This window comes from Pollicipes pollicipes, unplaced genomic scaffold, assembly GCF_011947565.3.
Source record: "Pollicipes pollicipes isolate AB1234 unplaced genomic scaffold, Ppol_2.1 Scaffold_5724;HRSCAF=6776_pilon_pilon_pilon, whole genome shotgun sequence".
Classification (NCBI taxonomy): Eukaryota; Metazoa; Arthropoda; class Thecostraca; order Pollicipedomorpha; family Pollicipedidae; genus Pollicipes; species Pollicipes pollicipes.
Genome location: NW_023596746.1, coordinates 2,205,454 through 2,217,819, shown reverse-complemented (window position 1 = coordinate 2,217,819; position 12,366 = coordinate 2,205,454). Strand labels below are relative to the sequence as shown.

The following is a 12,366-nucleotide window of genomic DNA, read 5'->3' as shown; positions in this document are numbered from 1 at the left end:
TGTAAGCTGTTGTCTTTCCCCGCTTTTCTTCCCTAGACCTTACTTATTATTTGTTTCACGATTTCATTCTTTACGGCAGAATTCCTGGAAGTGAAATTGTCAGCCCGCCCACCCGGACAGAGTGACAGACGGGCGACGCCATATAGCCTCAGCAGCTGAGTGCGTCGTAAAGCTCCAACGCCGACGACAATGTAACATTGTCGTCCATAGCTGCTGTTTGCTCACGCACGGTGTGCACAACGAGGCAGCACATAATGAATATATAATCTGACACAAAGCAATTGTACAGATAGCAATAGGAATACAAAAGTAAAAAAATGGCACGAATGCAAACGCTGCATTTTAACGTTCCAGGGCTGACTTCTCCAGTATCCGTTGGTGTACTTGTTATACACAGATCGATATTACACTGATACACTGCACCAATATGTCGTTTTTTGCCACCAGTCAGCTAACAAGCACGTTTTGAGACGGCACAGTGATCAGGTCAGATCGAGCTTGTCCTTCAGTCACACCAACTCCAGGTTAAATCACTTGCGCAGGCACACGCGGGCTGCTTCTGGTCGATACGAATGGTATCAGCCACGCCCCATTGTGGCTTGAGTTTGGCCCGCCGTAAGCGGTCCGGCGCCGCCGCCGGCTAAAAGGTCGGCCGTCGTTCTGAGGCCCCGGCCTTAGTCAAGTCCGGCAGCCGAATCATCGTGCGGTTAGAGTCGGCGTGCGCCACGCTTCCGACCAGCTGGCTCGGCGCTGCTCGCCGACACGCGCGCCTCACGCTGAGGACCTGCTGACGACGCTCGCGCCTCTGAGCGGACCGACGGCGCGGCTGCATGTGCAGCGGCCATTCGATGGGGCGCGTCAAGGTGGTCGGACCACCTGAGGGCCAGGTCGATGCCGGTGGGCCGGCCACGTTCGGACCCGGGAGCCGGCGCCCAAACGAGCCTTAAAACACGCTCAGGCGGCGCTGTCCGCTTGAGCCGGCGGCGTGCTGGGCGTGCTTCGTGGCGTGCCCAACACCGACCGAGTGGTATGACTTCGCGGCAGCGTGGCGTGGCCTATAAACTAGAAGGCTGGGCGGGAGGGCCTAACTCTGCAGCGATTAGTGATGTGCCTATCTGTGTCGACGGATCGCACGCGTAATGTGTTATCAGCCATGACCAGTTGGCCGGCCGGTAATTGTTGTGTGTTTGTTTGTGTACGTGCGTGAGTGTGTGCGCATGTGCGACGGGCGTGTGTCTGATTCCCGAGTGGATTCGGTTTATTTGCCAGCGTATCGCCCGCGCGCAGTGCTGCGTGCCGGCGCCACGTCGGCCAGCGCGTCTGCCGTCCGGCCAGCGGCGCGCCGCCCACCTGCGTGACATTCGCCCCCGCCTGGTGCGCGCTGGCCGACTAATTCGGTCAATGTCGCGGTGGCGGACACGTCTCCTGGCCGCGCGGTGGCCCGCCTGGCCCGATGAGCAGCATCGATCTGTGGCGACGCAGGCTGTTTGCACGCGGCGCAGGGTGGGGGAGAGGCGCGACCGCCGCCGGCCGGGCAAGCCGACGCCCTCGGCGAAATCGTCCCGAGCTGCTCGCGCTGCCGGCCGGCGGACGCTCTCTGACGAGCGTCGGCTTCTGCTGGACAACTCGTGGGGAGGTGTTCGAGCATGGACGCGCTGGCCAGTCAGCGCATCGGCCAGCCAGAGGGTCGGCGTGTTGGGGCTGCGCTCGCCGCGCGTCCCCGGACCTGGCGCCGGTCCCGCGCTCCACCGGCTCGCACAGTTCCGCCGCCGGTCCCTGGGGTGGCTGCGCTCCGTGTGGCTGATTGGACAGAAGAGCCTCGGACGAGGCGGCTGAAGCCGGTCATTACGCACGCCTGTTAAGCCGTGCGTGTCGAGATCGGCACCGGAGGCTGGCGTCCAGGCAGGCGTCGGGTGACGCGACATGTGGGACGACCGCGCCACCTTCGGGCGATGTTGTTAGGTGGCGGACCGTACCGCCACGCGTTGGGACGTGTGGGACGCCATCGTGAGGAGGCTGACAGTGTCACCAGGTATGGGCGGCCATTACCAGATGCTGCGCGGTGTCAGCTGGTGTTGAACGGCGCTGGGCGGCCCTGCTGTGCGTGAGTGGGCCTCGGGCTCGGGTTTTTACCGCGGCCGACCCGTTGGGCTGCGCGTGACGGGCACGGGTGGTTGATGGCCTTGGCCTGGTTGTCTTCCTCTGCAGCCAGGCAGCGGCGTCCGGTGATCCCCTGTGGGATCGGACGCGCGCAATGGAGCTCTTTTTCCAATAATGGCTCACTACCGATGTCGCCCAACAATGACAGCTACTCCATAACGTGAATGTTTTTCTTTGTCCTTTTTGGCGGGCTCGCTTTCCTTACACAGAGAATAAGCATGCAGAGTCTGCGAATGTTCGCTGTGTCATGCCTTGAGCAAATCTCTCTCCTGCTCAGACGGATACGCAGACACTGTGGTGACCGGCAGCATGCTCTTCACTCGTAAGTCATGGGCATCACTGGCGAAGCGTTAGGAAAACCACTGTTGATGTACGCTTCTATGCGACTGCCTGCTCGGCGGACTCCTGGGGACTGCTGCTCGCCTGCTCTGCTGGGGACGACTGCTCGCCTGCTCGGCGAACTCCTCGGGACGACTGCTCGCCTGATCTGCGGACTCCTCGGGACGACTGCTCGCCTGATCTGCGGACTCCTGGGGACGACTGCTCGCCTGCTCTGCGGACTCCTCGGGACGACTGCTCGCCTGATCTGCGGACTCCTGGGGACGACTGCTCGCCTGCTCTGCGGACTCCTGGGGACGGCTGCTCGCCTGATCTGCGGACTCCTGGGGACGGCTGCTCGTCCGCCCGCACTGTGCTCGCTGACCCTGACATCTTGTGTTCCAGTCTCGGAGCGACTCACTGGCCAGCGTGTACTCGGCGGGCGAGGCGCGCTACGGCACGGTCCCGGTACGCGGTGACCTGGAGCTGGCGCTGCAGTACAACTACCAGCAGAGCGCGCTCGAGGTCACCGTCAAGCAGTGCCGCGATCTGGCCGCTGTCGACGCCAAGCGCAACCGCTCCGACCCGTAAGTACCGGTCGCGCCAGCAGGACGGGACGGGACGAGACGGGACGCGACGGGACGCGACGGGACGTGACGGCACGGGACGGGGACGGGGACGGGGACGGGGACGGGACGGGGACGGGGACGGGGACGGGGACGGGGACGGGGACGGGGACGGGGACGGGGACGGGGCGGGGGCGGGACGGGACGGGACGGGACGAGAGACGGGACGGGACGTCGGGTCGGGACAGGACGGGACGGGTCAGGGGTCGGGTCGGGTCGGGTCGGGTCGGGTCGGGACGCTGGCCTCAGCCTCCGGCGGCCCGGTACCGTGGTCGCTACTCCATCGATTAGGCGCGAACTCACACATGTCAATGGCTGTATTTTGCTATGAAATTAATAAAGCCAGGCAGTTACCCTCGTATTTGGTCGTGCCGGTCGCTCATTTAGTTAGAGCACCTGCCTTCCGATTCATCCACCCCGACTGGGGTAGTACCGAGTCACTGTAAGCGATCGCAGTGAGTCCGTGACTGCGATGGCCTGCGGCCGGCGGCAGCAGCCGCGCTAAAGGTCAGGTGGCTTCAAAGGGCAGCACGGACCGTGCCGAGCATTGCGGCACGTTGAGCTTTCGTCGCAAAATTGTACTGCTGACCTGAAATTTTGCGATCGGGTGTTGGCGCCAGGGTTTACAAACAAGCTACTGTTGATATGGACTGCGGTCCGGAAAATCCACCAATCGAAGGGCCTTGAAGTAATCAAAGGAATATATCAATGAAAAGCAAAGGGCCAGCTCGTGGAAGGCTGTTTTTACTCATTCGCAGCTTTGATGAGCCATGATTGCCCGGCCGCCTTTGCTTGGCGGTGGCGCTACTGTAGGTTGCCACCAAGGCTTCACGACGCACCCGGGGGCAAACGCGTCGCCTGTTTCTTTCCCCGGCAGGAACGACAAGTATGGCGCATAACCGGGGGGCGATATTCTTCCTGTAGTCCGGTTTGGCGACATTGTTGCTCGCGAACAATGTCGCCAGGCTGTAAAGCGGTTAGCCAATGCTGGCTGATCAAAGGTGCAGTAGCTGAGTAAAAGGCTGCCCTGCACCGACATCATATTTCAATCTAGACAGCCCTACCCCCCCTCCCCCCCACACACACACCGCTTACATGGCTCAGACTAAGTTGACAGGCAAACAAATATCAACGTTGGGACCGAAAGCTTGTTCTATCTTCGAATTGTTTCATTTTATAGTAAACCGCAATGCAAGTGTTGGCATGATAAGGAGCATGATTTGCCTCATGAAAACGTCGACCTTGCCAGAGTCCGCGCCATTTCAGAACGTACCTAAGCGGCGTTAGGCTTGTGCGCTGTACAGGCGCCGCGCGCCATGGGTCCCGCGTTTATTTGGGTCGTGTCAGCTCTTGAAGGGACGTGTCGCGGCGGGGAAATGATGATGACCGTGGAGCCGCGGGGTTGAAGGCAGTGATGTACCGCGGTTACGGTGATGTTGCGGTGCACGACGAAATTCCGTTTGCGATGTGTCCGCCTAAACACTGCGCATGGTCGCACCACCACCGGCCCGTCAGACTACCACCAGCCCGTCAGACTACCACCTGCCCGTCAAAGACCACCACCGGTTCGTCAAAGGCCACCATCGGCCCGTCAAAGACCACCACCGGCCCGTCAAAGACCACCACCGGTTCGTCAAAGGCCACCATCGTCCCGTTAAAGGCTACCACCGACCCGTCGAAGACATCCACCGGCCCGTCATGGACCGAGAGAGATCCTTTAAAGCCGCGTGCCGTCCAGAACCGTCCTGACTTGCAGATGAGCACCTGCTTGCGTTGTTATGCCATGAGACTCACGTGACGGCGCGACCGTCGGCCATCTGTTTTGGACAGGCGACGAGTGACCGCGGCCTGCTATGGAGCATATAAGCCAATATCTCGGCAGAGGGGCAATCCTTGCGTCAGCTTGCCGGGCCCTATCACCGCGGTGGTCGTGTTGCCAAGCCCCGATGGTGGGATTCGACAAGGCCGACAGAGCCAGGGCGCTGATGAGGCAATTTCAATCCATCGATGGTTTTGGGCTGGCGTCGCGCGTGAGTCCTTGTCGGTTCTTCCTTTTTCGGAAGCGGTGATGTGTCTCAACGGCGAGGCATTCTCTGCGCTGTACAGACGTCGGACATCTGACGTCCTGTGACGCCAGACAGACGGCGGTACGACGGGCGTGTTAATCCGGACACCAACAGACGGCGGGACTACGGGCGTGTTGGTCCGGACACCAACAGACGGCGGGACTACAGGCGTGTTGGTCCGGACACCAGCAGACGGCGGCACTACGGGCGTGATGGTCCGGACACCAACAGACGGCGGGACTACAGGCGTGTTGGTCCGGACACCAGCAGACGGCGGCACTACGGGCGTGATGGTCCGGACACCAACAGACGGCGGGACTACCGGCGTGTTGGTCCGGACACCAACAGACGGCGGTACGACGGGCGTGTTAATCCGGACACCAACAAACGGCGGCACTACGGGCGTGTTGGTCCGGACACCAACAGACGGCGGTACTAGGGGCGCGATGGTCCGGACACCAACAGACGGCGGTACGACAGGCGTGTTAATCCGGACACCAGCAGACGGCGGGACTACGGACGTATTGGTCCGGACACCAACAGACGGCGGGACTACGGGCGTGTTGGTCCGGACACCAACAGACGGCGGTACGACGGGCGTGTTAATCCGGACACCAACAGACGGCGGGACTACGGGCGTATTGGTCCGGACACCAACAGACGGCGGGACTACGGGCGTGTTGGTCCGGACACCAACAGACGGCGGTACGACGGGCGTGTTAATCCGGATACCAACAGACGGCGGGACTACGGGCGTGTTAATCCGGACACCAACAGACGGCGGTACGACGGGCGTGTTAATCCGGACACCAACAGACGGCGGCACTACGGGCGTGTTGGTCCGGACACCAACAGACGGCGGGACTACGGGCGTGTTGGTCCGGACACCAACAGACGGCGGGACTACGGACGTGTTGGTCCGGACACCAACAGACGGCGGGACTACGGGCGCGTTGATCCGGACACCCACAGACGGCGGGACGCGTGTCGGGTCCGCCGATGACGCGGTCGGATTGTGCCCGCTGATTGGTTGCCCGCCGCGTGATGCCTCCCGCGGCCCCAATAGCCGTCGCATTCCGACAGCTGGCTGCTGCTAACAAGGCCCTGTGCTGCTAATGACATCAGGAAGCGTCGAGATGTCTCCGCTTAGGGGCTGGGATATCCGAGAGCCATTTGTCACAATAATTATGCCTCTGCTGTTTTTCGTTGCACGACGTTGTTTTTGCGGTCGCGCGCTGGTGCCTGGTGGCCGTTTTTCACAATAACTAATGGGGTGTTGCCAACTTAGATGAAAAATTGTAATACGTTATTCACGTCCTATTGTAACCCGTTTATGTTGTTACGATTAATTCAAACCACAACTTTGATAAAATTTAATGGAATTTGGTATTGTAGATCGTCATGTGTGATTGGCTCGCATGAGCTGGTGAGCCAATTAGGCCGGAGCTAAAATTGTTTGTTTTTGTTTCAGCTATGTGAAGGCCTATCTGCTACCCGACAGATCTAAGAGTGGCAAGAGGAAAACAAAGACGAAGAAACATACGCTGCATCCCGTGTTCGACGAAGTGCTCAAGGTGGGGGCAGACCATTATAAAATGGCCCATGAACCACACCGCTGTTCAAAATCATGGTTATCTGACAAACTGCCGGCATGCGCTGTTACTGAACATCTACAAAGCTGTATTCTTGGCTGTTGGATGTCCACCTACTCACCTGAGACGCCCACCTGTGCCTGTGGCTGATAACGCAATCGTCTTTAACCATTGTTCCATTGTCGGCTTATAATGGCTATCGTTTACCGTGTCAATGTGCCTCTCAACTGTCTACCTGCGCCTTTGTTTTGCGTTTTGTGGACAGACTGAGGCCTTTATCGGCCTTCTTTGATCGGCAATAATTTGGTCACGAATGATAATTGTTGGAAATTTCTCAGATGGCTGGCCAAAGTGTACTGCAGAAAACGTGCACTCTGGTAGGGGTCAGTTCGCCCCCTACACAAGGCTTTTTCCAAAATAGCTGCGAAATGGTGTGGCGTAGCCACGCCAAACTACGTATTGCCGTTGGCACCATAATGCTGATACGAGTGCCAACGTCCAGTGAAGACAATTCCTTGGGAATCTTTCCAGCTGATGCGACAGTGGAGTGTTAGACAAAGCCATGCAACTTTGAGATGATCTTTTAGACAATGCACCTATTGAAATAAGAATGATGACTCATTTGTTATCATGAGTCAGATATGAAGGTTGATCAAGGTCAAAACCAAACTGTTTCTGCTGGAAAACTGCATTTGCAACCTAGTTATCGAAGCCTTTTTCTAATTCCTCGATCACAAGGACGTCAACAGATTTCTCAAGTTAACTGCATGTAGGCCAGGGACGCTCAGTGACCTAAAACTGCGTTCAACCTTTTGCTTTTAGGAACATGCCATCTTGAAATGATCTTGACGCTGACTTGGAAGTCAAGTATCAAAATTGTCTGGCCGGTTTTTGGCCACTTGGGGTTCTAAATGCCCAAAACGGTCGCTGATCTGGCATAAATACAACTGACATTTTGCTTGGGAGCGGCATCTTAGTTAAACTGGTTGCGTGGGAAGGTCTGGGGACACTTGTTTGTGCAACATCGATTTTAAGTTTGACCTTGTGTGACCCCATCTGACCCGAGGGTCACGGCCCAGGGCCCTAAAAATATGACTCAGACGAGCTCGTACAAGCTGAAATCTAGCGTGGCGATATGGCTTTTCTAGTTCTCTCAGTTACTTGCATTTTAGCGGTGATGAATTGACCCTGCCCCGACTCAAGCGCATTGTATTTAATCGGCCATCTGGGCGCGTAATCATGACCGTTGCTTCCTGCATATACACGTCGTCCAGTCGGAGCCACGAGATATGGCAGCTATGCCCGACAACGCTCACCCGTGCGTTGATCCGTCTCCACTCGTCCCATCACCTCATACCCTTCCTTTGATCCGTCTCCACTCGCTCTATCATCTCATACCCTTCCGTTGATCCGTCTCCACTCGCTCCATCACCTCATACCCGTGCCGCGCATCTGTCTCCGTCTGTGCGTCTGTGCTGGCCGTTCGCTCTGGCAGCCTGTGCGCTGACCTGATGTGACCCGGCCGTCGCCTCCGGCAGTTCCCCGCGGTCGTGGCGGAGCTTGACAGCCGCACCCTCTGGGTGACCGTCTGGCACAGCGACATGTTCGGCCGCAACGACTTCCTCGGCGAGCTGGTGCTGCCCATCGGGCGCCAGATGTTCGAGGACAGCAGTCCGCGCTGGTACACACTCCAGGAGCGCGTAAGTCGACCCGTCGGCGAACGCGGCGTGCCTTGTGGCCCGGCTGCTGGCCGTGGGGCAGGTGTGGCAGGTCTCAACACGTTAAGAGCTCGTGACTGGCGAGAGAGCAGAGGGCCATCGGTCGAGATATCCGCGCGCCCAACGCCATCTCGTGGAATGGGGCGTAACGCGACCAACGACGTGGCCGTCGCAGATGTGGCTTTTGCGACACCGCCAGCGGTTCCTGCAGTGACTGGGTTGTGTGAGGCTGGGCAAGAGGCGTGGATGGGCTTATGACGAGATGAGCCGTGTGACCACCCACGAGTTTCTCACAATGCCCTTGAACGCTGACTGGACGCTATTGACTATGTAGGATGAAGCAGGTCGGTGCCCGACCGAACTGTCTAAAAGGTAGGCCTTGAAGGATTTTCATGAGCATCCCCCAGCCAAGCCATCGCAGCACTTTTCTAACAACCATGCGTCGCCTCTTCCAGTTGTCCTACTTAGAGCCTTGTCTTCGCTTTAGCACACTCACGGCTGTCCCTGTACCACAGCGCAAGGAGTTGATCCCGGCTTAGTCTTCGCGATGCCGCACATTTGGATTCAGTTTCGTGGCCGACCTTTATCCGCTTGGGACTGGCGGCGCGCCGCGGCAGCCCCTGCCGGCGACAGCACCTGCGCTTCTCCCTCCCACACAGTGATGCCCCGTGATCAGCCGACCGCCGCTGCGCTGTATCGACCGGCGGCGGCCGTCTATCGCGCGCCGCTGCCCCGCGCCGCCTCCTCCTCCCGAGCCCGCCTCCGCCGGCATTAGCATGACCGCAAGCAGCCAGCCCGAACCGGAAGCGGCCACTTCCGGCGGCGGCGGCGCCTTCACAGGGGCACGTGCACGCGACGGGCGCAAGGGGAGTGGGATTAGTCGTTCGTCGTGCGCGACGCTGCCGGTTTGTGGTGGTTGGGGGCACGTGCTGCATCGTGCGGATACAGAGCCCGGTTTCGGACGTGTTGTGTGTGGGGCTGCATGCGATTTATGTAATTATTTTCAAGGCACGTGATAACCTTGAAAAGTGAAAGCGTACTCCTTGCAGGGACATCTTTTTACCTTTTAGACGGGGATGCGCATTTGGCTGGCCTCCTTACAGTTTTGTACGTATTGTGTTGCGCGTGCCTTACTTGCCCGGCTCAAAAATTCAGATTATTGCGGACTATAATTTTTTTTTAAAAGCTGTGGCCATACGATAAGTATGTTTTTTAGAAGGGCTCCTCGATATGTTTGCTTTGAAGGCTTTTTTCCGTGAAAAAGCAAGCCACTGACTGAAAAAATCTAGTCAGATTTTGCGATGAATGCCTTTTTCTGAGACAGTTTTCCACCGCACTTCACTTTAATTTCGGACACTCATGGAGCCGACCCAGAATCTACTGAGGGCATGCGACTGAGCCTTTGTCTGCTGCCGGTGATTCCCGATGCCATAGTGTTTGCGACAGCTTGCCCGTGACTGGCTATGCGATAATACGTGGCTACATACAGACTGTAAGGTCCCGGTGAATGGAAACCTTGGTCGCCGCACCGCGGCGCGACTGTGGTGGCGTATTACTTGTAGTGTACACTTGTACTATGCAGGTGGTAATTGACGCTATGACAGTGGGTACAAGTGGTCCGCGCACCAAACGAAGCCAGACCCACCATTAGCCGTGGAAGGAGGAGTCGATGTTATCGTGAAGGCTCGTGCCTACCGATCGATGGCGGTAATATGACGGAGGCTTGGCCCGGCTTATGGTGAGCCGCGTAGGCAGCCCAACCCTGTTGACATGGTGATTAAGGAGCGGTGATCATGGACAGCCAGCTGCTGAAAGCCCGGTCAAAGCTGGGGATCCCGAGCATGCGCATGTCTAGCATCTGGTGGCAAAAGATAGGCGTTCTTTTTCAGGTGCGCATGCCAATGATTATATATATATATATATATATATATATATATATATACCAGAGTACTGTGATGAGAGAGAATGGAACCCACGCGGTGTCGACTTCCCTATGAACCCCTTCATTACTCGATTTAACCACGAACATGTTTTTTCACTCGGGGGGTGGGGGGGGGGGGAAGGGCGAGTCTTTGCCCCACCCCACCTCACCCACCCCACATCCCCGTCCCGAGCGCAGCCCTGCTGCCCCCGGGCTGTGAACTGATCGGGCTATTGTCCATATCTTGTTATCATGTTATTGTGTCGTTCCTTCAAATGGGAAATACACCAGCGCTGTGGTGTGGCCGTGCCTCCGGTGTAACACAGCTTTGGATCCAGGCATGGTAGCATCCTAAATACTAGGCTGAGATTGGGAATGTCAGACCTGAATGCCCACCTGTTCGAAATCCAAAATCCAACTACACTTAGTCCATCTTGCTTGTGTGACTATCCATACGAAGACCCTAAACACTTTGTACTGAACTGTCCTCGCTATCATGAAATCCGACTTTCAATGCTACGTAAAACTGATGGTATCATTCTGAACTTTTCTGAGCTCACTCACAACGAGCAACTAAGTATCTATCTCAGAGGCAACGTTTTACAGGATCGCAATGGGCAGCACATAGCAAAAAAAATTCCAAACATTTCTTTTTCAGACCAAACGATTTGCCTAAAAACTTCTAGCTGGCGCGGGCAGCAGACGGGCTACTGGGTGGCGTTTCCGGGCCGAGTGTCCGCCGCCGGCCCGAGACGGCTATATGTGTAGACTGGAGCGGCGGCGGGCGCCTGGCCCGTGGCTGCTTACGGATCGGGCGGGTGGGCGGTGTGTCGCGGGTTCCCTGGCGGCGATGACCAGATCTTGTTATTGTTAGAAGAGACGCCCAGATCTAAGCGTTTCGCTTATGCGCCAATCCAGTCATCATATTATGTACTGCTTAATGTCCATAATCTCAAATAAACATCATATCAAATCAAATAAATCGTGTCCAGGTTCTCCGTAAGCTGGCGGGAAGTGGTCTTCGAGACTCGGCCGCGTCTGCTACCAGACACATCCAGTGTATTTCCGCGCCGCACGCCACAGCCTGTCCTGATCCCTGTCCGAAAACAAATGTGATTTTCAGAAGGGCATTCTGTATGCTTACCGAGTGTTACATATTTGAGCGTGTGGCACGTTATGGTACAAACAGGTATGTGGTTGTTCATCACTTTTTGGTCCATACGATGCGACTGCTGCCAGAGAGTGGGAACGAATTTACGCCATTGAAAGGGCTGGAATTACCAGGCAGGGTAGACGGCTGACGACATTTGACTCATTAAGGACAGTAAAGCGGACCTATTGCGACGACGCATATGTCAACAACTCATATTCTGACGCAGCAAGCACGTACAGAACAATCCACCAATTCCAGGGTTTGTCTTTGCATAGTTGAGTATTTTACAGCCGCTAGCTAGCTATTGTCCGGCACTCAGAGGTATTGTTTTTCGGCTGGCGCACAGTTTGCCGTCGACAGGCCAGCGTAGGTACAGTTACCGTACCACGACCGGCCCCGGCTCAGCCCTGACAGCGGGGAAGACTCACCTTCGCTCAGGACACTCAAACAGGGGCGTTCTCCTTTGCCCTCGTGATCTCCCTGGTGCCGACAGCCTTTGTGTCCAGTGCGTGTGTGCTGATCTGGGATTTGGCCGAATATAAATCAGGATGACCTTTCATACTTTTTTTTCCTTGGCAGCTTCATATTTTACCACTTATTTTGCGACTGCAGCCTTCTCTTCCTCCCCAGTATCGGCCCAGTTTTTCAAACCTTATGACAAACACTTCCAGTTTTCAAAATGGAGTAGTTCAGTTCTGCAGCCTTTTCAGTGTAAGATCCAGCTGTTTGACAAAGTTGACCGTTGCACTTGCTAAACCTTTTCAACTTATTTAGATAATCTGCATCGCTGTAAAACAAAACACGGAGACTTT

At 56.7% G+C, this 12,366-nt stretch overlaps 1 protein-coding gene across 1 annotated transcript in view; it reads left to right on the top strand.

Moving 5' to 3' along the window:
• Window positions 1–12,366, top strand: part of LOC119102298 (synaptotagmin-like protein 4) — a 42,936-nt gene that overhangs the window by 26,692 nt on the left and 3,878 nt on the right. Inside the window, exons 4-6 of the mRNA XM_037225664.1 lie at window positions 2,884–3,065; window positions 6,642–6,744; window positions 8,301–8,462. Of these exons, the coding sequence (XP_037081559.1) occupies window positions 2,884–3,065; window positions 6,642–6,744; window positions 8,301–8,462 (447 nt within the window). The remainder of the gene's footprint in view (window positions 1–2,883; window positions 3,066–6,641; window positions 6,745–8,300; window positions 8,463–12,366) is intronic.